The 25,462-nt window shown below is 38.3% G+C and overlaps 1 protein-coding gene and 1 long non-coding RNA gene across 2 annotated transcripts in view; one reads left to right on the top strand and one right to left on the bottom strand.

The window, feature by feature from the left end:
- Nucleotides 1-365: 365 nt before the first annotated feature.
- LOC134362403 (uncharacterized) lies at nt 366-11,405 on the bottom strand. Its single transcript, XR_010021623.1, has 3 exons — nt 11,247-11,405; nt 2,921-2,968; nt 366-626 (listed from the first exon to the last, which is right to left on the bottom strand). It is a non-coding gene; the product is annotated as an uncharacterized LOC134362403 (long non-coding RNA).
- Nucleotides 11,406-11,757: 352 nt separating this feature from the next.
- KPNA4 (karyopherin subunit alpha 4) overlaps nt 11,758-25,462 on the top strand; it is a 50,452-nt gene continuing 36,747 nt past the window's right edge. The window contains exon 1 of the mRNA XM_063088431.1: nt 11,758-12,002. Within this exon, the coding sequence (XP_062944501.1) occupies nt 11,934-12,002 (69 nt within the window). The 5' untranslated portion in view covers nt 11,758-11,933. The remainder of the gene's footprint in view (nt 12,003-25,462) is intronic.

Genomic DNA, 25,462 nt, shown 5'->3' with positions numbered 1-25,462 from the left:
GAGCAAGCCGCTGCTGGCCATCGGGAGCATTCTTCTCACAAGTCTAGAGGACTTTAAGCAGTCGTTGTTGTCCAGCAGTCATTTTAAAAGGGAGGAAAAGAGGGAAAAGTGAGAGTAAAAGAGAATAAAGCATTGCCTTGTCAGAATTTAGGCTGGGGACTCCAGGAGAGACCAGCAGCAGAGACATGGGAGCAAAACAGTCCCAGTGGCCACTTGTCTCTTACAGCTGGAGTCTTCTCTGGTGCCCAAAGCTTTCCAATTTTGGGTGGTGACTGAATGAGGCTCTTGGGTTTAAAAGTCACAGAAATGAGCAATGTACCCAGCAGTAAAGCAAGCAATGCTTTATTAAAAGAGGAGATAGACCTATGCATAAGGTGGGGTAGCTACAGTAAAGCTAGCCCACCGAGGGAAGCTGTTCAGGGTCTTTTATAGGGAAAGGAGTTAAGGGGTACAGGTCAGCATCACTGGAGGTGGTCCATTCTGTTCTTCCAGGTTGCATCATTGGTGCATGCTCAGTAGGTCCAAGATGGTGGTGGTGGTCATCATCGTCACCCTAGGAGGGTCATTGTAGTCCTCACCTTGAAGCTTTGTGCAGCTTTGTGCGCATGTGGGAATTCCTAAAGGGTCTTAAGGTTAATCTGTAACTTAATTTTTACAATTATGGTAAACAAGCTTGGGGGAGGGGCTTTGCAACTCAGTGAATATCTGTTTCCTCTCTTATCTCAGTCTATTTTATCAGGGCGGGCCATTAGGTAATCATTTGTCATAGGAGCTTCAGACTGGAGAGTGGAAAAGTAACAAAGTGTCCTCTGCAAGGAAAATGGGGTCAGTTTGGTTCACAGGCCTAGCCTTACTCTGTTTCACTTTAATGAAAGTCTGAAATTATTTCAAAATAATTTTTTTTAACTCTAACCCATGCTTGATCAAAACAATTTTTTCTTAATAGTTGGGGGTGGGAGATAAGAGCAGAAAGAAATAAAGGTCAGTGTCCCTGAGGAAATCTTTGAGCACTTACAGGGTCCCTGAATATTACATGTGGAAAGCAAAAACCTAAGTTTAAACGAAAATTTGGGGGATTAGAGTGTCTAATGTTTGGCTAGGAAGACCAATACAAAACCACGACTTAAAAAGTACCCACTTTTATAGGTGCATTAATGTTTAATTCAATATACTGCCATTCCATATAAGCAAAATCAATGATATCCTAGTAGGCTAATAATGCTGGCTAAAGCCATTAGAAATAGCAAGCACTATCAGATTGGCGGAGATGAAATTGTGTTATTATGCTCAGCATGTGGGGCAACAATCATGCTTGCACACTGTTGATGGGATTTAGATTGGTATTATCTAGTATGATCTTTCTGAGGAGCAGTCGGGTAGTACGTATTACATTTTAAAATGTTCAAACTCTTTGACTCAACAATTCCACTTCTAGAAATGTATTCTAAGAAAATAGTGGATACAAGTGCACAAAGGTACTCACAGCAAAGAACAGGAGACAATATGTATTTATTAGTAGGAGACTGATTAAATAAATTATGGTTTATCCTTACAAGAGAACATTCTTGAGTCATCACAAAGTATGAGATAAATTAACAAGCAGCAATGTCCTTAGTATATTAAATGGGAAAAAAAGGTTGCAGAATGGTATATATAATACGATCCCATTTACATTTACATTACTTATTACATTTAAAATAGAAATATTATATAGGTATTTTTTTAAAAAAATTTGAAGGAACACATGCCAGAAAAGAATTGTGGGTGAGTAAGGCGTTAGAAGAATACACTACACTACATACATGGCAGAATACATAATTTGCAATGGTACAAAATGAAAATGTGGAGCCCCTTGTTTAAAAACTAAGAACTTCAAGGTGGTGACACTAGAGCATTAAGCCAAGAATGGTGCCCTATGTGAAGGGTCACATGTTCATAAATCCAGTCTTGACTATACATTAAGATATATGCTACACTATACTATATATTATACTATATAGGGTAAGATGTACACTACAGTAAGTGGTTGAATATGGTTGGGTGGGTGAAAATATACACATGGTTTATCTTTCTCTCTCTCTTCCTTTTTATTATTTTGGGTAATGTAGCAAGGACAATTAAAAGTATGTTTATGGGGACTGGCCAGTTAGCTCTATTGGTTAGAGCGCAGCCTTGTAACACCAAGGTCAAGGGTTCAGTTCCCTGTACCAGACAGCCACCAAAATAATAAAAATAATAAATGTGGATGAAAATGTGCATTTAAAAATAAATAATAATTCCTATGATGAGCTAGTTTAAGCATGTTGAGCATTAGCATTTTCCCGAAGTACCCTTTAGATAATTTCACGTGTCATAAGAGTGCCTCCAAGAGGACTGTCAGACATGCAATGAGGAGACAGAGATGTATGACTCTTCAACAAGGTTTCTAAGGCAAAATTTAATTACTATTTTAAAGAATTTTCCATGTTAGTGACTATTGAGACTGATAAATGCGGGGTAATTTTTTTCTCTTCTCATATGGCAAGTAGAAGTATAAGGAAAAAATAAGAACAAAAATATAAAACTTTAACAAGTATTTCTTATCTCTAGAAATTAAGTAGCTCTTCTAGGTCATCTGGGCATTGATATTTTTCTAGTGCTCTAAATAGTTCTATGATATCCTTGAATTAAACAAATAGTAATATTACTAGTCGTTAGTTGACTTGATCTGTCTACAAGTTAAATGTTTCCTCTGATGCTTCTATTTATAAGTAGAACTAAAAACCGGGTAAGTCTAATTTGGGATCAGCATGGTAGCTTATGTTCTGCCACACAGAACACCAAGGTTTGATTAGGCAGATCTTAGGGTTGAAGCCAAAAAGCAAGAGTACAAGACATTCTTATATCTAGCAAGCTGTAAATAAGATGGTCTAACACTTACCAGGCTCTGCTTCTCATTACTTATATGGACAGCAACCTTTAACAGGCCCTAATGAGAGAGTTGGGATAAACATGTAGGTGAAAGGAAAAGTGTTTCCAAAATTCAGCAGAGTGGGGAAGGAGTGAGAAAAACATTCAAAAATTTGTTGTTAACGATTTTTCCGAAGTCCATTGTAAGGTAACTAGTAGTAACTAGGTCAAGATGGCACACCAGGAGCTATAGACCTTTGACTTCATAGGCATCTAGAGAATCTGTTGAAATTCTATTTGAGAAGTTCTCCATGAGACTTTAAGGTTTTGTATAACATGGTGACAGACTATAAATAGAAAGCTGATAAATCCTATGAGGTATGTATTTCAAGACTAATTTCTGTGCCTTAAAAGTGTTCAATCTTGGGGGCTGGCCAATTAGCTCAGTTGGTTAGAGCATGAGGCTGATAACACCAAGGTCCAGGGTTTAATAACTGTACTGGCCAGATGCAAAAAAATAAAAATAAAAATTCAATCTTATACTATTTTTAAATTCATGATCCAGAATTATAATTATGTGTGTATACATGGTACCATATGTCACATATAATCTATGCTCAGCAATAGAGAAAAACAACAAAAAAACCCCATCAGTGTTCTACTTATATATGATCATCCAAAGCAGTCATCTCTTCTAAGGCATCAGTTTGTCTTCATTCAGGTTATTAAAGCCACTTATATTCATGAGAATTAATTTTCACTAGTTTGATTAGCACTATTATTCTCAAATTTCAAAACAGAATCTATAATCAAGGTGTAAGATATGACTGAAGGTATAAATCTGCCATTTTCACAAATGCAAAAAAATCTCTACTAATGCATTTGCGCTTAATGGCTTTTACCTTAAATATTACAATGACTTTTTCTTTTAAATTATTATATTATATATACATGTGTGTCTGACAAGACAAACTTTCTAACAGTATCCTCTGAAGACTGAATGGGCTATGACTCAAGAAATATTGAGGCTGGAAAACCACTTTGTGGGGATGTTGAAATGAGATTTCAAGCAAAAATAGATTGAACTAGATAACATCTATGCTTTCTTCCAATTCTAAGACATCATGAATATGAAACAATTCTTGAACAGGGCAAAGGATGGTAGCACTGGGGATGGAGAAGAGGCAAATGTGAGCAACTCCATGAAGACCTCCTATTTATTCAATACAATTTGGCACTAACTGTATGTGGGATACAGGAGAAAAGGATGAAGAATAAAAGATACTTAATGTTATCAGCCCAAGAAACTGAGTAGTACCATTAGTAGAAATGAGAAAGGATTAAAAATCAACAGGGTTTTTTCTCCTGTTGTTTTGATTGCAAAGGAATTCCCCTGAACAGGGTAATTAAAAATAGAGAAGCTAACTTTGCAATTCTGTTTTGTTTGTTGGTATGAGAGATGGTTCCAAGAGGTCATTTCAGATGTGGCAGGAGACCCCACTCCTGACTGGGTCTGTGGGGGCAGGGCCCTGAGAAGGAGGTTAGTAAAGAGAAACCAGAATGTCTGTCAAATAGGCTGGAATTTAGGAAGAGAGAAAGAATAGTTAATGGAAAAACATTCTGCCTCTTTGGGAATTGTATTAGTCTGTTACACATAACAGAATACCTGAATGTGGGTAATTTATAAGAAAATGAAATTTATTTCTCACAGCTTGGGAGGCCGGGAAGTACGAGGTCCAGGGGGCACATCTGGTGAGGGCCTTCTTCTTGGTGGAGACTCCCTAGAGTCCCGCAGTATAGCAAAACATCACATGGTGAGACTGGCAAGAGCATTTTCATGTGCTCTCCTTATAAAGCCATCACTTCACACCCATAATGACCCATTAAACCATTAACTTATTGTTCTATGAATGGATTAACCCATTCATGAGAACATAGTCCTCGCGATCCAATCACTTCTTAAAGGCCTCATCTATCAACACTGCCACACTGGGAATCAATCTTCCACATGAGCTTTGAAAGGGACAAACATTCAACCCATATCTGGAATTGGCTCAAAAACTGGAACAGGCCTGACCTTTAAGCAGCTAGGGAAGGCAGTGGCAGAGTACTGTACATGAAATTTAAGCTCACATCAAGGAACTCAGAATACAATAGATTTCAATAGGAGCCAATCTTTACGAAGAATATCATAAAGAAAATGATATTTGAGAAAACACAAGAGAAAAAGTAGGCAGAAAGAGATCCAGAAAAATACTGCATAAATCTATTCAGAAAGTAATATGGAACTAGATATTACTGACTTCTAAAATTCTGTCCTTGAAACACTAATTATTTGGTACGTTTTTTGAGTAAGAGATCTATAACCATGATTTTATATATGCATTACTTTGAAATGTTGCATGACATATGATCTATTACCCTTATTTCAAGGCTGCAACCATCTTATAATGAGCTCTGTTAGGCCAGATCTAGTAGTTCTGTTATGTTCCAGGAACTGGAACATCATCAGCATCACGTGAGCTCCTGTTAGAAATTCAAATCTTCAGGGGCTATCCCAGACCTACTGAAACAGAAACCCTAGGGACAAAGCCCAACAATCTGGGTTTAAAGCCTTCTAGGTGATTGCAATGCACTCTGAAGTTTGAGACCCATTCCTGTAGGCATTTCAAAACTAGACCTCTTTAGAGGTCCAGCTGAGCAGAACAGTCAGCTAGAAACATTGGGGGTTTTGCAGCTAGGTAGGCTTGGAATCAAACTAGGGCTGCAGAAGTTAGTTGTGCAGGTTCTTGAGAAAGTTACTTAGCCTTTATGAACCTCAGGTTCCTCATACAGAAAATGGAAATAATAATACTTGCCTCAAAAGTTTACTTTGAACACTGAAGTTTATAAACCTTCATGGTAATTAGGAGTGCTGGCCCTGGTGTCAGGCTATTTTAAATGCCAGCTCTACCACTTACTATGTGATTTTGGGCAAATTACTAAACCTCTCTGTGCTTCAATTTTCTCATTTGTAAAGTAATTACACCTACCTCATAGGGTTGTGGTGAGGATTAAGTGAGTCAGCTTAGAAGACTGCCTGCTACACAAGTGCTCAATAGGTGTTATCTGTTCATAATAGAAATACAAATAACAATGATAACAATAAAATTCCTCAGGTAGATAAAACACCTAGACCTAAAATATGATGGGTGTTCAACATTTGTTTGTTTCTTTTTTAAAGTGTATAGCAGCTGTTATGCCCAGGCAGTCTCCCATCCAAGTACTAACCAGGCCGACTGATGTTCAATATTTGGTAAAAATTATTATTACTGTCATTATAAAATTTTTTCCCATAAAGTGTTAGGTTATAAGAGGTTCAAGTATATGGGCTCCTCCTGATACTTTAAAATATTCTTTACATTCCAATGTCTTCTTTCACCTCTAAATAACTTCTGTGGATTATATTAATAACAATTTCTTTGTTTTGACAGTGTACTCTAGTTATATAAGATGCTACCCTTGGGGGAGGCTGAGTGAAGGGGATGTGGGACCTCCTTGTACATTTTAGTTTTTTGCAACTCCTATGAATCTATAATTATTTAAAAATAAAAAGTTAAAAAATAATAAAAGATAGGGGTCAAGAGCTTGCCTGAAGTAAGAGGTATTAAAGGCAGAGGTCAGGCCTATAATTCTAAGTTTTTCTTCAATTAAACAGACAAAATTAAGTTTAAAAAATCTAAGCTAAAGAAAAACTAGGTGATTCATCTCCCTCAATCAAATTAATATCAATGGCTAGCCTTTTAATTTATCGTCTTTTACCATTCAGGTTCTTAAGTCAAAATAGTTTTCTCCAAGCTCCTCAAGTTAGAAGTCAGAAAAGTCTGGAAATAGAAGGAATGAAGGAGTCCCCTAATACCTGATCAATTTTTTTTCCCAGAGAAAAATAAAGGTATATTAGCAAAGGTTCAATGTTTTTCTCTCAAAAAAAACTCAAACAAAAACCCAAAAAACAGAAAACGAGCCCAACTGTTACAAACACAAATTACATTTTCGTAAGATTTAGCAACATAAAAAATTTCTTCTTTTTTCAGCAAACACTACCCAGCATTTTGGTCAAGAAATCACACATAATACAAGGTATTGCTCAAACAGTAACAGAAACCATAAATCCATATTATAAAGAGATTTCGCAATCTATGATTAAATGTATATCATGAGAATAGTCCAAACTGCTTAAATAAAATAATATACAATTATAATTATTCTTAAGTTACATTTGACGAACTAAAACCCCGTGTAAACCTTCACAAAGCCCCTTACAAATCTCTGCTGCAGAGCAAATTTCTTTATTCAGAAATGACTCTAAGAGGAGAATTTCATGACACATTGAAAACAAGTATCTCCATAATATTTTAGACTTTTCCAATACCAAAAGTAATAACAAGTCAGAATATTATGTTACCTAACATTAGATAAGTCTACTTAAAAACAGGTCTCATATACAGGTTTTATAATTTTTGGCTATAATAACTATATTTCATACACACAAAAAGCATCTTTCTTAAATTTGTAATAAACTGAATGTTTGTGTCCCCCCAAAATTCATGTTGAGATCCTAACCCCCAATGTGATGGTATTGAGGTGATGCCTTTGGGAGGTAATTAGTCATGAGGGTGGAACTCTCATGAATGGGATTACTGCCTGTGTTGGTTAATTTTAGGTGTCAACTTATTAGATTAAGGAATACATAGAAACCTGGTAAAGCATTATTTTGGGGTATGTCTATGAGAGTGTTTCCAGGAGAGATTAGCATGTAAGCCTGAGTGGATGGGGTGGAAAAGATCCACCCTCAATATAGGCAGGCACCATCCAGTCCACTGGAGGCCTAGAAAGAACAAAAATGTAGAAAAAGGCAAATCACTTGCTCTGTTTCTGCTGGAGCCAGGATACACTCTTCTCTCCTTTCCATGGACATCTGAACTCAATACTCTTAGCCTTTGCATTCTAGGACTTACACCAGTGGCACCCCTGGCTTTCAGGCCTTTGGCCTTGGACTGAAAATCACACCATTTGCTTCCCTGGTTCTGAGGCTCCTGGACTTGAACAGAGCCATGCTACTGGCATCCAGTTTGCAGATGGCCTATCATGGGACTCCTCAGCCTTCACGATTGCATGAACCAATTCCCATAATAAATCCCCTTTCGTATATCTGTATACATATCCTATTGGTTCTGCCTTTCTGGAGAACCCTGACTAATACAGTGTCCTTATAAGAAGGGACAAGAGAGCTTGCCCTCTGTGGCTGCTCTCCACCATATAAGAATACCAGAAGACAGCCATCTGCAAACCAGGAAGCAGGCCCTCACCAGACACCAGATCAGCCAGCACCTTAACATTGGACTTCACATCCTCCAGAACCATGAGAAATTAATGTTTGTTGTTTAAGTCATCCACTGTATGGTAATCTGTTGTAATAGCCCAAAGTAAGATAATGTTGAAATGGTGTTAATGATTCTGCACTTTACTACTTCCTTAGTTCTGCAAATTAAATTTCTGAAACCTCCTAACCAGTGAGATCTACCATATCTTGCCAATTAGGTTGGCAATCTGCATTTAGCGCTATTACAAACTTCCTGAAGAACTTCTTTTCCCTTTTGATATTTTATGTATCTTTTGTTTGGGAAGTGCTGAAAGTACAGACAGACAATAAACATGTAAACTTGTTGACAAATGAGTAGAGACAATTTCAAGTGAAAAAGTTAGGTCAGTAAACAGATTACTGAAAAATTATAATTAAGGACAACTTTGTCACAGCAAAGTATACTACACTACTTTTAAACACGTAGGGGGTTTTGTCCTGAAATGTATGTCTGATTTAGTCTCTGAACTTTAACCCCCAAATGAGTATGATACCGAGTCAAGAATTCTTAGAAGGAACTCAGTGTAATTTAGAAGCAATAACAACTCAATCCATATTTTTATCAAGTGTTAGCTTATTTTTCAACTTCAGGGCCATACAGTTGTCCCTCAGTAGCCACAGGGGTTGGTTTCAGGACCTCTCATGGATACCAAAATCTGCAGATGGTCAAGTCCCTGATACAAAATGACATAGTATTCACATATAATCTATGTACATCCTCCCATATACTTTAAATCATCTCTAGATTGCTTATATCTAATACAAAGTAAATGCTATGTAAATAGTTGTTATACTGTATTGTTTAGGGAATCATGACAAGAAAAAAGTTCTGTACAATACATGTTCAGTACAGACACAATTCTATTTTTCAAATATTCTCAATCTGTGGTTGGTTGAATCCACAGATGCAGAACTCATGAATAGGGAGGTCCAACTGTACACTTAAATAAGCTTAGATTCAGGTCTTACATATGACAAATAGTCACTGAGTTCTGATGAGGGGTCTTCAAAAAGTTCACAGAAGATTTGCATTATCTTTTAATTCTATTTTTCCATGAACTTTTTGAAGTACCTTTTTACTCTATGGAAAGTATAGAGTATTGTACAAAATAAATATGGGCTTTGATTTCAGAGAGATTACTGTCTAGAGAAGGTAGACCTTAGTCAGATATTAAACAAATAAAATTACAAGTTGTGGTTATTTCCTGGGGCTGGCTGGTTAGCTCAGCTGTTTAGAGCACAGCCTTGTAATACCATGGTCAAGGGTTTGGATCCCCATACCAGCCAGCTCCCCCCCACACACAAATTCACATCAGATTAACGAACATATAAGATTAACTGGTACCGATAGAAAGAAATTGATCGTTTGACTAAAAATGGTATGTGCCCCTTGATCAAAGCAAACTACCATATATAAAATTGCAAGTTATGGTTATTTCCTATTTTTATTGCATATCTCTCAGTTGGTAACTGTGATTATGCCCTTTTTAAAGGAATATTCTGCAGAAAGAACTTCAGGTTGCTGATTAATCACCAGAGACAACCAGTTGTAGCTGGGAGACATGAAGACATACAAGAGCAAACAATTCCATAAACTTCAACAAGAAAGTTATCATGACATTTATTCCAAGAAGTACAAAATATTAATTTACACATGCATATTAACAGGATAACTTCTAATCATAGGGTGAGAATTTGTCAGTAATTTTTTTTTTCCTGAACCCTGCATGACAAAATCCATGGTGGTGGAAAACACACACGTATTCCAGCTTTTCAACTGAATTTTTCTTACTCTAAGATTATTCTGAAAACATCAGTGTTCCAGCACAGAAATACAATGTTACTTCAATTGAATGAGTCTTTGGGGAATAATAATTTATAATGAACTTCACTTGTATTTTAGGATCTGCACTGAATTTACATTCAAGTTAACTTCAGTGTGAATTATTTTCAGGCACAGCTTGTTTGTCATAGCCCAGGTGAAAGTATACAAAGTTCTGAGGACTTTAAAGGAATCAACTCTGCTGCTACATTTTTACCTTTCCCTGCTACATTACAACATCTTCTCTCCATTTCCCCTCCTTCAAAGGGAACTCAGTCGTTTGTACTGGTTTAACCCAATGTCTTCTTCCTTTATTTTAGAAATTTGACTTTAAAAGTGTTTCCTTAAAAAACAATTGCATTTTAAACGTTAGTTTCTGCATGCTCTTCTTCTAAAAAAAAAAAAAAAAAAAATACCAAAAAGGACCAGGGGTCAAAGTTTCCGAAGGAGATTGTATCAGGGTCTTTCCCCCCTACCTCGCCATATTTAAACACTCCCAAAGTCTCTATTCCTTGCTTCTGACCTGAGTTGATGCTGACTACTTCACATATCCCTTCACATTTGCGGTGCTATTAGTTGGTATTTAAATAGATTTAAAACCGATTTTCTCCTCTTCTGAAATTTTTGAGTGCGCTCTCGTTTGTGTTATTTCTGCCTCTGGTAAAATGATGTTCCTGGTAAACGATATCCTTAGAATTCATTTCCTTTCTCAACAGAGCAGCAATCTTACATTACTGTGTCAGGTGCCACGGGCCCCGCCCTCTATGCTAGTGCTTTGTGGCCAAATAGCTTAACTTTCTAAGACGAATTACCTAGGAAGTGGTATAATCACAGGATCATGGGCTGCTCCCAAGTTCCTACCTGTTGCGGTCACTTGGTCAGAGAGGGTGAATCGGATTCGTCTAATGGGTTCCTTTCCTTCTCCACCCACCGTCCCTCTCGCTTTCCGCTGCGCCTCCCGAACGCAGGTCACCCCTGCCAGTCCTGGCCCCAAGACCCGGTCCTCAAACGACAGGAAACCCCTGCCGAGGAATGGAGCTAGGGGTTCCCGACCCTAGATAGAGTCGAAGCGCATCTCTACTCCCTACAAAGCGAGCGCATCGTGCAAAGAATGCCTTGGAAAAGAAGACGCACCGGCGGAGAAAAGCACGTGACTTCAACTCGGCTTCAACCCTGGACCTCCGACGTCTCGGGCTGCCCTGACAACTGGAACAAACCAACTCATGCCCGCCCCGTTCCCCGGGCCTCTCCTTCCCCTTCCCGGCCTCCCCTCAAGTCTACTTTTCTTCCGCTTCCTCCCCTTCTCTCCGGAGGCACGTGGTCCCTCCCTGCCCTGCCCCCGCCGCACCCCTCCCAGCCCGGGGTACCCAGCCCATTCCTCCCAGCGTCGCCTGCTTCCCCTTTCCGTTCGCTCTTTCCGCCCCCGCTCTCCATCTCCCCTTCTGATTGGTCGAGCGCACCCGGTTGGCCAATCAGCGAGCTGGGCTGGCGACGATGGGCGTGGCCGCGGAACCGGGGGCCTAGATCGAGGCTGCCTCCCCCTCTTAGCCGGCAGCACATTCCGCCGCCGTTGCCGCTGCCCGGCCCCGCAGTTGTCTTTGCCGGAGCTTCTGCTGTCGCGCGGGTTAGGGCGGGGTGGGGGGGCGGGCGGGGAGAAGAGGAGAGGGCCGCGGTGGAGGCAGGTGAGAGGAGGAAGGAAGCGGCGGCGCGGCGGGCACAGCAGCTCAGGCAGCGGCCCGGTTCCTGGGAGTGTCGGTGCGGCGCGGTGGTTGGGGTGGATCCCGCGGGGCCCGGGCGGGGGAAGGAGTCACCGGCCCGGCCATGGCGGACAACGAAAAACTGGACAACCAACGGCTCAAGAATTTCAAGAACAAAGGCCGTGACTTGGAGGTAAACTCGGGGGCACTGGAGGGGTGGGGGCCGTGGGCCTCGGCAGCTCGCCGCCGGCACTCCGAGTGTGGGGAGTGGGGCGGGAGCCGCCTCCGGGCCGCGGGGGAATGGCGCCGGCGGCCGGCCGGTCGGTGACGCCGGTGCTAACGGGCTGGGAAGTTTGTGTCGGGCCTGCTCCGCCTCCGCCGGGGAGCGGGGTGCCGGGGCACGGCCGGCGCGGCCTAGGCCTGCCCCGCGGAGCCGGCCCGGCGCGCGTGCGAGGGGCTGGGGCGGCGCGGCGGGGAGGCCGGGCGCGGCGAGTGCGGAGGAGGCGTGCGTATGCGGCCGGCCGGCGCGGCCCCGGCCCCCTCCCCGGCAGCGGTGCAGATTCCGGCCCTCGCTCCGGTACCGACGTCTGGCACCGTGGGCAGGAGGGCGGGGGGAAGGAGGTGTTAGCGTGCGGCTGTCGAGTGGGGCTCGGAACTTCCTCAGCGAGGCCTGAGGCGCCTCCACTTAAAGGCATTTTTTCTGGTTTCCCGACTCCCGCTTTACTCCTGCCCCAGTGTCCAAACTACAGGAGTCAACTTCTCCGTTGAAAAAAACCACCCCCGGCGAGAGAGGCCATCCTGGTGATGCTAACAGTGCTTCCACCGGCCTGTATTTTACTCTGGATATAGCTGATTGAAGATGTGGCTCACGGTGTGCCCTCTTCCTGGCAAAGGATACCCCTTAATTTCAGCTTGTCCACAAATCTCTTTACCCCCTCCTGAGAGGAGACCACCTGCGTTCTTACATATAAAGTCCAAAGCGTTATACAAAGCTGTCATCCTGTAGTATCCTTTCCCTCCACCTGCTGGTGGTGGTAGTGGGGGATGGGGTGGGCTGTGGAGTGGAACCCATCACGTTTTATTATTTAAAATGGTGGGGGGGGGGGAAGCTTCATTGTCTTAGATACCAGCTGTCCCCGAAGTTCTCAGTCTGCGTAAAGTGTGTGTATTGAACCCACATACACTCCTGAGATTTTTGGTAGAAGACTTATCTTCGGCTTTAAGGGTTTAATAGTTGTTTGTCTATTTTTTAATGCTTCCGTTCTGCTTCTGAATCAAGAGTTTAGCTTTTAAGAGAAAGTAGTCAAGTGTTTTTTATGTTGTTCCTCTGTACATTTTTATACTGAGATCTTGAAATTCCCGTGGCTTGTTTCTGAACTTGAGCATTTGCTTTACTGAGATGGTAATTATTTGGGGGCTTTTCACAGAGTCATTCAGTGTCTAAGTGTGTGCTGTCTTGGTGGGTTTCATATTCTGAGGGACTATTAAGTGCTCCAGGGTGTAAGTGTTAGTTCTGTGATTGTTTTAAGGCCATCTCATGTGATCCTTTCTTTAATGAGAAAAATTTAATATCTTTATTGAGATAACTCACATGCCATAAAAACCAGCCTTTTAAATGTACAACTTATGATTTTCAGTAAATGTACCTACTTGGTGCAAAAATGTGCTGAAAAAAATTTTTACTAACATGAATATTTAGGATGAGAAAAAAGTCACAGATACAGAACTTATATCACAGAGTTACAAAATCCAGACAAAACGCAATTTGGTGCTTGACAAATCCCTATAATCCTTTTTTTTCTTACATTTCTGGCTGCGGTTTCCAACAGCTTCGTTGAGATGTAATTCACATATGGTACAATTCACCCATTTAAAGTGGTTTTTAGCGTATTCAAATAGTTGTGTAGCCATCACTACAATCAATCTTGGAACATTTTCATCACCCCCAAAATAAACTCATTATTATAGCAGACACTCTCCATTTCCCAACTGTCCCCACCCCAGGCAGCCACTTTCTGTCTGTTCAGATTTGCCTAGTCTGTAAGTTTCATATAAATGGAATTATGCAATTTGTGATCTTTCGTGACTGTTTCTTTCAGGTAGTATAATGTTTTCAAGGTTCATCCATGTTGTAACAAGAATGAATGTCAGTACTTCATTCCTTCTTATGGCTGAATGGATATACCACATTTTGTTTATCCATTCATCAGTTGATGAACATCTGCATTATTTCCACTTTCTAGCTATTACACATAATGCTACTATGAACATTCATGTACACATTTTTGTGTGGATATGTGTTTTTATTTCTCTTGGTTATATATTTAGGAGTGGAATTGCTGGGTCATATGGAAACCTTATGTTTAACGTTTTGTGGGACTGCCAGACTATTTTCTAAAGTTATTCTTATTTTTAAAATTGATGTTTCCTCTTACTGCATATCTGTTACCATTTTAGTCAAAATCAGATTAAGTATTAACTCTATATTAAAAGGATGTTACCGTAAGTGATTTTTAAAAAATAACTACAAATACACAGATTTTTTGAGAAGTTCATAGTGCCTTATGGGCATCTTCTGGTGACTTTGATATCCCTGTATGTAATTAAGAATAGGAATATTTTTACTTTTCCACCTCAGGAAGTGACATATAACCCTAGTGGAAAGTCATACTTTCTCTTCAGTATGACTTACTCAAAGTCTCATTTACTTGTAATGAGATAGAAACATCTTTTATCATCCTTGGAGAATGCTACAATGTTCTATTTTGTGTATTTGTTAATTACATAAGTGCTGTATCTCTCAAAACTTTTTATCCCCATTTTCTCCCCCTCCAAATATGGTTACTACATAGCGCTGCATAAATAATGTATGTAGAATACAACAAATTCTTAGAAAATATTGCTTTCTGGTTTAGGTCTTAATGATACCTGTTTCATTGAGAGGTCTTTGGAAAGAAGTATGGACCAGTGCTGTCCAGTGAATTTTATTTAACCCATTATATCCAAAATACCATTGCAGTATGTAATCTGTGTTTAAAAAAAGAGAGAGGTTTTATATTATTCTTTTTATACCAAGTCTTTAAAATCCAGTTTGTATTTTACAATCACGGAGTATCTCTGTACTAGCTGCATTTCAAGTGCTTAATAGCCACATGTGGCTAGTGGCTACCTTACTGAATAGCACGCATAAAGAGGATACCATATAGAGTGAGGTAATTAGGGCATTTTTTGGTGTGATCTAACAGTTTGTTTGATTACAAATGATGAAGAATACAAAGTCCTAGAGTTTAGTTTAATCTGATCTCTAACTTTGTGAGTGACCTTGGGAGAAATCACCTTAGTCTTATGGTTCTTTCATTTGTAAAACTAGAGGTACTTGACATCTGTTTCGTGAGTGTTATGAAGATTAATAGGTTATTGCTAGGAAGATGCTTGGCAGTTCTGTGAGCATTTTATTACCTTCAGCTTTTCTGTTTGGGGGAAGAGAAGAAATTTAACAGGATTGAGTGTAATTGATTCTTTTACTCCCTTATTTGCAGTTGTCTCTTTTTTCTCTGTGGGCATGTATAACTTGTTACATTGAGCTTCGAAGTTACATTGAACATTTAATTAATGGGGAAAGTTTTAAATATGGAGACATGCAGTTGCTCATTGAAGGGCAGTTTGGGCACAGGGAATTAGTGACCCTTCTAGAGTCATAATTTCTTAGTATTAGAGTTGAAACTGACTGATTCATCGCTTTCAATCTGATATGCACTACTATCTTTTAATCTACCGTTCTGGCTCCTCCAAAATGTGGTCATGCTAACTTTCTTGAAATATAAAAGTATCAGAGAATGCATATGTGCGAATCCATTTAAAATAATTTTCAGGAACTATCAGATGATATCCACCAAGGCTTGGCTTCTTCCCTGCAGTGTGCTAGAGGATTGCTAGTATTTGTGAAAGTAACCATAGAGAGGGTACACAGTGCAACACAGGAAAATGAGTATGGGTAGTGACCAAACTTCAAATAAAAAATTTGTCACAATGAGGTAAATTAAGCTCAGGTAGTTTGTTTTTAAAGTAAAGGAAAATTTTCTTGTAGACCTTCTAATAAACCTGTATAGTTTTTATAGAAGTTCTGAGAGTATCCAGGTTCAAATAGAGCGAAAGATACGTTAGAATACTTAGATCTTAATACACAGCTTTAAGAAAAAAACTTACTCCAAATATAAAATATTAAAATGCTACATAATTAGACATTTGTGATTGTCCAAACAATATAAAACATGACATCAGCTTGAACTTTAAAAAAAGTTGCTTGGTTGGCAAGAGTTTAATAAATTGATGAGCTGTTCTGTTGTTGGAAATAGCCTTGGTGATTTGTTAAAGTGTACAGAGTAAAAGCATTGTCAAGCTATTAAGTCTTGTTAACTTTTAGAGACTGACCTCTCTCATCACAAATCTTGGAACATATTTACTATACTTAAAATAACTACTGTCTAATTTTTCATATAATAGTCCAAGCATGTGACAATGTGAAATATCTGATAGAAATATGGTTATTAATTTAATGATTGTTTTTGTGCTCTCTGCCAGTTTTCCTGGTTTACAAGGCAAACAACTGCAGAATAACTTCACTGATAATTTTCTCAGAGATATTAAGATGTCCTTGTTTTTCATAGTCATTAGAATGTCAAATGAATACATGAGATTGGAAAGAGTTGAGGCATAATTTAGATTTAAAAGAATGGAACTACTTTAGGTTCAAAGAATGAAACTGCTTTAGAAAAAATGCATAGGTAGTTTTTAAACATTGATCTCTAATACATGATAGTGGTTGTAGGTTCTTAAAATATGTTTAAATGTTTTATGGAGTGGCATTCATCTACTTGAGACCTGAAATGGTGAAATGAGAGTGTGATCAAATTTTACCTTGATTGCTGAAGTTGGTGCTCCCTGCTTTAGTTTTGGAACAGAGGAAGAGTATGATTGAAGGGAATTTTTGAGCATCTACTGTGTATGCTTTTAACTGTATTCTCATTTCTCTCAGTCTTATAAATAGGAATTATTGAGTTCATTTTAAAGAAGAAACTCTGTACTTCTGACACTTAAGCACAGCATTCAAGGGAATAATTTTAGTTCAGGTGTGTCAAAGTCAAGTCTGTACTTTTTCTACTATAACATTCTGCCTCCCTTTATCTTCTCTTAGACTTAATGAGAGTCTCAAATTTGACTAAAAGGTTTTATATGAAAGCTCCTAGCATAATCCATGTGGTACGGGGTACAATAGGTATTTAGTGTTTCCTTTTTTTCCCAGAGAGGTTTTTAGAAATTGTGTATCATTTGTAGACTTTAAACACTAGAGAATACAGTCAATCTTCTGTGTTTTCCATTTAGTTGGGTAAAAGACAGGGTTGGGGAAAACTCCCTTTTTCTATGGTGTATAGGAGAACAATCTTTATATCGGCCCCTGTAAAGTAAGGACAATGCGTATGTGCTTGTAATAGCCTTAGTTCAGAAGTTATCGAAGGTTTGGGCTCAAAATTCATTTATACTTTTAAAAATTAAAGACCCTAGTAGCACTTTTGTTTGTGGGCTTCTATCAATATTTACCATTTTAGAAATTAAAATTAAGAATTTTAAAAAATATTCATATAAAAATAATAAAGGCATTTTATATAAATATCAGTTTTTAATGAAAAATAATTTATTCTTCATAACCGAACATATTTAGTGAGAAGAGTGGGCATGTTTAACATTTTTTTCAAGTCTCTTAATGTTTGGCTTAAGAGAAGATACCTGGGTTCTCATATCTATTTCTGAATTCAGTCTTTGGTGGTATGCTGTTTTGGATGAAGAATACTTTCACACAGATAGGCAGTTGAAAAAGGGAGTTGTGTTTTAATAGCCTTTTCAGGATAATTATGGCGATTATTCTTTGATATTACACTGTATTTCCACAGTTGATAGTTTCTTAAAGATTATTTGCAGTGTAGAATCTGAAGCCACGTGAGTGAACTTTTCTTACAGTTAACATTTAAAGCCATCGGTCTTCCTTGTACTTCAGATGTACCTTTTACTCATGCCTGATTTTGTAACATTCATGTATTGGGGTTATTTGGAAAACATGTCACTGAGTTATACAGATCTTTCAAATGCTGACATAATATATTGTACAGTGAAAAAATTCAGTTATTGTTGATACACAGTTCAGAAAAATCTTATGTATTGGGAATCTGTCAAGCTCATAGTGTTGGGTACAAATTTTCTAAAATTCTAATTTTTACTTGAAAGCGCAAATTTCATCATTAACAATAAATAATATAAATTGTTTTCCTTGAATCCATAGGCTCACTTTGCTCACTTTTGTGAAAACATCTGCCAAACACTAAGTCTGAATAACCATAATTTGTCACTCATTCTTTCAAATAAGTGTGGTATTCCATTAAAAAGTGACTAGTTCAATTCACAACTCATTCATACAAGTACTTTTTCCTTGAGACACTCTTCCTATTGTAGAAGTTGTATGCTGTAGAAGTGGTTTATGTGTAATCCCTGTTATATCACATAATTAGAAAGCAAAGGCTGGTGTTTAATAAAACTCAAGTTTTACTGTTTTATCAATGACATTTTTAAGGGAGCTGAGTTTTTTTTTTTTCAACTGAAATACAATGACTGTGATTACAGATTTCTGCCATTGCCTTAATTCATGCTGAAGCACCAGCCGTTTTACCCCTATTGCATCAATGCAAATGTTAACACAATGAAAAAGTATTAGTAATAGTTCTAGGAAATTAGTTTTGACCCGTGGACTCTGAAAAGGTCTCAGGGCCCCCACAGGGACCCGTGGACCATACCTTGAGAACAACTGTCTTAGTTTACCATCATTGATTGTGTTACAGATGACTGTCACTTTCCATTAATACAGGCTCTTAAAAGGCTTTATGTATAGGGGTTAAAAGAACATGAACTAGGAGTCACTTAGACCTGGGTTTGAGCCCTGGTTCCTCCATTTAGTAGTTATGGAAGTTAATTTAATCTCTCTAAGCCATTGAAATGCTTAACAGTGCCTAGCATATAGTACATGCAGAGTACATGGAGGCTGTTACTATTTCTACCAATTTACTTCATAATGGTACATTATATCCAAGTAAACCCCTAGGTTCCCTGTCTGAATAACATTTGGCTTGCAATTCCTTTTGTATCATTGTGTACCATATTTCCAATCACCTCAAGCCAACTGGGGGAGGCTTCGCATTCCCCTCATTAATACTCAACTCTGAAAGCCTACTTTCTCCCAGGTGCTTCAACCAAATTGTTACAGAATTACTAGTTTCTGACTTCATGTCTCTAATCCTGTGTTGTAAGTATATTAGTAAATGTTTTATGTAAATTTTGTAACTGTTTTCCCAGCAGATTGTAAATTTAACCAGAAAACAGCACTAATTTACAGTATTTAGTGCCCCTAATGAAAATGATTTGAGATTTGCTAGTAATACATGATTAGCCTGATTATTGGAAATGCTAAACTTTTTTCTATTATTATTTATTCGCTATTAGAACAAAATTAGGTCATCTGTCACTTTTACCCTAAATTTAATTTACATTAAACTTAATGTAAAAATGTATTTTGGCAAACCTGGGATTTCATTAAATTTTTATTAACAAAAGTAAGAAACCTAAGATAATGTGTTTCCTAGTTTGGTTATGGACATATTTTCTAATAATGGAAGGCAGATCATATTCTGTCTCAGAGTTCTGTTCTTCAGTTAAAACTTTAGTTGCCCAGTATTTACTCTTAATACTTGTTTTTGTTTTTATGGTATGTCTTTGTGGTTCCTTCAAGTAGCTGTTACATAAGTTTATTTACTTTAGTAGTTGTATCCTGAAAGCCCTACATTAAGTGGTCTCTGCTTGGTTGTATTAAATGGCCCTATCCTATTTGCCACCATCCTGCCTCTTCACTCTGATCTTCATTAGTCACTTTGAGCTGTTACTGGCCCAGCAAAACAAGCAAAATAATAGTTCTTTTTGTTTTATATTAGGTAGCTATGTTTTAGGGAACAGAAATCCACCTCAAATTAATTTAAGCATAATGGGGGAATTTGGCTTTCATAACCAGGTAAGTCCAGGGCCACAGCTAGCATTAGTTATGGTGAGTGCTGGTGAAAGTCTAAGGAGGACTCCGATTGACCAAGCTTTTATAGCATGCTTATACCTAAACTAATCACTGTGGGCAGGAGAATATGGTTCTGTGATTGGGCAGTACAAAGTCATGTGCCATGCGTCTAGTTAGGTGTGTGTGTGGTAGATGAGGAGGGGTGTTCGTACCTCCACTTAAACCACAGATTTGCCACAAAAATGAGAAGTCTGTTACAATAAGAAAAAAGGAAGAAAAAGCCTATTGAAGACAAAATGATAAGGTACTACTATCTAGTACAGATGTAGATGGTTGGTTCCTTATATAACCTTTGAATTTTATGTGGAGATGGTGATTGTATTATATCTGTAGAATTGGGTTCTTTGTTGATCAACTATTTTATCAAACATCTTACATCAAAGTATTTGTTCACATTTTCCCTCTTAATGTCTTGAATAATTTTTCCCAATTCCTTTTTGTTCTTCAGCTTTAAAACTAACAGTATTGTCTTTAAATGATGAAAAGTTTAAGACCAATAATTGAATAAAAAATGTGATCAACATTATAAGTCATTAGGGAAATGCAGATCAAAACCATAGTGAGATACCACTTCATACCCACTAGGGTGGCAGTAAACAAAAAGATAAGATAATAACAAGTGTTGGTGAGGATGTGGAGAAAGTGGAACCCTCATACATGGTTGATGGGAATGTAAAATGGTATAGCCACTTTGGAATGCAGTTTAGCAGTTCCTCAAAAAGTTAAACAGTTAACACGTGGCCCAGCAGCTCCACTCCTAGATATAAACCCAGGAAAATTGAAAATGTCTGCACAAAAAAATAAATGTTCACAGCAGCATTATCCATAATAGCCAAAACAAGGAAACAACCGAAATATCTATCATCTGATGAATGGATAAACAAAGTGTAGTATATTCATACAGTGGAGGAGTATTATGCCATAAAAAGGAATGAAGTAGTGATACATGCAACAGCATTGATGAACCTTGAAAACATTGTGCTGCCTGAAATAAGCCAATCACAAATGAATCTGTAATTCCATTTATGTGTGAGAGGATATAGCAGAAAACCAAACTGTTTTTCCTCTTCTCTCCTCTCACATAGGCAGTCACTCAACACAATACTTCTGATACTAGATGTGTGGGGGGTTTTCCCCACACACCAAGGAAGCAGTCAGTTCTGCAGCAGACACACCAGCCAGGTTTCCTGTAATGTAATTCAGTTCTGACACTGCTGGAGATAACTTCAGATCACAGGTTGAAGGCTCAGTCCCACAAGACTGCCCTCCGCTTCAGATGCCAGTTGCAAGCACAGGTTATGTCCTGTGCTTCTGATTGATCAAATATAAATTGGGGTTCGCATGACCCCCTTCCTCAGGTTCAATTAATTTGCTAGAGCAGCTCACAGAATTCAAGGAAACACTTTATTTATATTTACTGGTTTATTATGACAGATATTACAAAGGATACAGATGAACAGTCAGATGGAAGAGATGTGTAGGGCAAGGTAAGTGGGAAGGGGCACGGAGCTTCCATGCCCTATCCTGGTGTATCGCTCTCCAGGCACTTTGATGTGTATCCGGAATATCTCTGAACCCTGTCCTTTTGGGTTTTTATGGAAGCTGTCTTGATTAGGCATGATTGGTTAAATCATTGGCCATTGGTGATCAGCTTAACCTTCAGTCCCTCTTCCCTCCTAGGAGGTTGGGAAGGGTGGCTGAAATTATGTCTTGGTCTTTCGTGGGACCACCCCCTTCTGAAGCTATCTAGGGTCCCCCAGCCACCAATTCATCTCATAAGCATACTAAAGACACTTATCACTTCAGAGATTCCAAGGATTTTAGAAGCTGTATGTCAGGAGACACACTGGAAAAGGCAACACTATGAAGACAGTAAAAATAAAAAGATCAGTAGTTGGGGGCGAGGGGGGTGATGAATAGGCAGAGCACAGAGGATTTTTAGAGAAGTGAAAATACTCTGATACTATAATGGTGGATACCTGTCATCATACATATATCAAAACCCATAGAACGTACAACACAAAGAGTAAAGAACCCCAATGTAAACTATGGACTTTGGGTGGTAATGATGTGCCAGTGTAGGGTTATCAATTGTAACAAATGTGTCACTCTGGTAACAGGATGTTGATGGTGGGGAAGGCTGTGCATGTGGGAGGCAGGGAATGTATGGGAACTCCCTGTACTTTCCACTCAGTTTTTCTGTGAACCTAAAACTGCTCTGAAAAATAATGCCTTTTTTTTCCTAAAAAAAAAAAAAAAAAAGGATGTGTATAGCATGGTATCATTCATGTAAAAATTTTAAATATGTATATAAAACTATTGTAGATATGATATGCAGTAGAAACACTGAAACACCCATGATAATTAAATCATGTTCATTCTGTAGGTAATCTCATCAGGTCACCTGGTTTTAAACACCATTTCCACACTTAACTTTCTAAATAGATATTTTTAGTCTAACCCTTCTCTTGAACTTCAGATTCAAACGACTACTTGACATCTCATTTTGATGCATTAGAAGCATCTTAAAGTTGTATGTTCGAAAGTGATATTATCCCTGTATTAGTTTCTGCTGCTTATATCAAAATACCTGCAACTGGGTGATTTATAAATAAAACAAAATTTATTGCTTACAGTTTCTGAGGCTGGGAAGTCCAAAGTCCATCTGGTGGTGGCAACAACGACCCAGGGGTTTCACACTGCAAGGTGGTGGAAGCAGAGAAAGCAGAGTGAGAAAACTCATTCACTCTTTTTAAAGCCCTCAGAACCATGCCCCTGACCACCATTATTAATCCATTCACTATTGCACAGTCCTGCAATTCAGTCACCTCTTCAAGCCTCCACCTTTCAGTTACTGTACTGTCACAGTAGGGGCTAAGTTTTAACACACAAAACTTGGGGGACACAATTCAAGCTTCAATGAGTTTGGGGAGACATAATTCAATCCACTACAATCCCCCAAACCTGCTAAATCATTCAGTCTGCCCCCTTTCAGTAAATGGCAGTTTTCATCCTTCAGTTGCTTGGGCCAAAAACTTTGAAGTCATCGTCAGCTCCTCTCTTTCACAGTCCTATCCAGTCCATTAGCAAATTTTGTAGGTTGTCTTCAAAGTAAATCCAAACTGCAGTTATGTCTCATGATCCCCACTACTACCACTCTGGTCCAGGCTATTATTTCTTGCCTGGATTACTGCAATTATGGTATATTCCCATCACAGCAGCTGGGATGATTCTATTTTAAGTCAGAATATGTCTCTCATTTGCTCAAAACCCACCAGTCTTTTCCCATCTCACTTAGAGTAAATACCAAAATCTTTACTGGCCATCCATTTCCTACTCTTCTTTGTTCATTGCATGGCAGCCACCCTGGACTTCTTACCTTTCCTTTTGTTTCATGTTTGGGCCTTTTTTTACTTGCTAATCTACCTCTGCCTTGAATACTTTTTGCCAACTATCCACATGGCTTGACTTTTAAGTAAGGTCTTTACTTAAAAATATCCCCCTTCCTGGCTTTATATTTTTTCCTCTCTAATATTTATCATCACCTAACATACTATATATTTTATTTTTATTTATTGTCTCTCTCCCCACACTAAATTGTATGTTTGTGAAGGCAGGCATGTTTGTCATTTTGTTCCCAGCTATCTCATTAACAATAGGAACAATTCGTGGAATGTAGTACATGGTAAGTAAACATTCATTTGTTAAATGAATGGCTTTCTATCCAGATGTATACATCTGTTTAGTATGTGAGCATAATTAGAGTGCTTTTTAAATAGTGCTTTAGCAAAGTAATTTAATAATTTGGCTTTAGTGAAGATTTTTCTGTTGCTAAGGTTGAATTCTTTGAACATAACTTGCCACAGAAAAAGAGGTTTTTTTTTTTGTTTTTGTTTTTGTCTTTTTCGTGACCGGCACTAGTGCACCGGCCATTCCTATATAGGATCCGAACCCGCGGCTGGAGCGTTGCCCCGCTCCCAGCGCCGCACTCTCCCGAGTGCGCCACGGACTCGGCCCGAAAAAGAGTATTTTGAAAGTAAATACTGAGGAAAAAAGAGAAGGAAAAATAGCTTATTTGAGGAGATATAGGTAATAGAAAAAGACCTAGGATGAAAAAATAATATGGTGAGGTATAAAGAATATTGGACTGGGTCCAGGATATATGAGTCTTGGTATTCTTGAGGAAGTAACTGGATCTCAGTTTCTTTCTCAGTAAAATGCAATAGTATAAATGATTTCTATTCTTTCCAGTTAAAAAATCTTGTAATGCTATTTGTTTAAATTTTTCCATAAAAAAACATGAATTTATATTTATTACGTTCTTTTAAATAGAAGGAAAGCATTCATTAATCTCACTTTTCATATTTCATTTTTAATTTGATATTGTTTTATAAATGGAAAAAATAATTGTTTTTCTCATCTGAGAATACACCAGATCACAGGAGAAATCAAACTCCTTCAGCAGTGGTGTAAATGCTTGGGCTCTGTCGACTTCTTTAATTTGATTCTCATTTCATCTCTTATACTTCTTCAGTAATTTTTCCCAGTACCTTTCCCATATGTTGCATTTTCTTCAATTGGTCATTCAAACAGTTCCTGAAATTTTATATCTTCTGTTAAGGACTCAAAACGTTTGAAGAGAAGGGATTGTTCTTGCCAGGATATGATCAATCCCTTTATAATCCATTTGTTGAAGAGTACCTTCCCTTGTGCTCATATAAAACTTTGTTTAGTGTAATAGATTTCTTTATATGTTGTCTTCAGTCATTTTCTGTAAGCGATTCTGAAAGTTATCTTGCAGTGTTGCCAGTCCCAGAGAGGTTATGTGTCTCACCAAATCTATGGTCATTTCTAACCTTTTTTCTTTCCCAGCAGACACCATCTCTTGGCCAATGCTTGTGCGCACGTGTACACACACACACACACAGTTTGTTAGATAATACCTCTGCTACCAAAACTGTTGAGAGCTCAATGGTTTCCATATCCTTTTGGCATTGTAGAATAATGTAAGGCAAGAAAAGTGCAAAGTGTGAAGACGCAAAGCCACAAAATAGCTCTTCATTTTGTACAGTTTTGATCTATGGCTTTTTCATGATTCTTAGCTTAGAAACTACATTGCCATGCATGGTAACTTGTCCAAATGGCAATTAAATTGAATATTTTGTGACACTGTTTTTGAAGTTGATAAGATTAATATAATTTTGAGGCATAAAAAATCTTAGAGATTTAATTCTCTTCACTTTACAGATGAGGGAATTAATGCCCATAAAGGTGGTAACTTGTCGAAGATTGCATTAAAGAGTTGGTGGCCATATACTGGTAGAGTAGTATAACCATATACTAGTAAAGCATTTTGGGAGGAGATGTATACGTTTGTTTTCTTCTCTACTATATGTAACCTCTTGCACAAGGTAGGTAAGTATAGAAAACTCTGGGAATTCAAATTTCCCCATTCTTACCTTTATTTTGTGGCTTTTCCATGTATAACT

This window comes from Cynocephalus volans, chromosome 1, assembly GCF_027409185.1.
Source record: "Cynocephalus volans isolate mCynVol1 chromosome 1, mCynVol1.pri, whole genome shotgun sequence".
Lineage (NCBI taxonomy): Eukaryota > Metazoa > Chordata > Mammalia > Dermoptera > Cynocephalidae > Cynocephalus > Cynocephalus volans.
The sequence above is the reverse complement of the archived record's forward strand: the minus strand, read 5'-3'. Positions and strand labels throughout refer to the sequence as shown.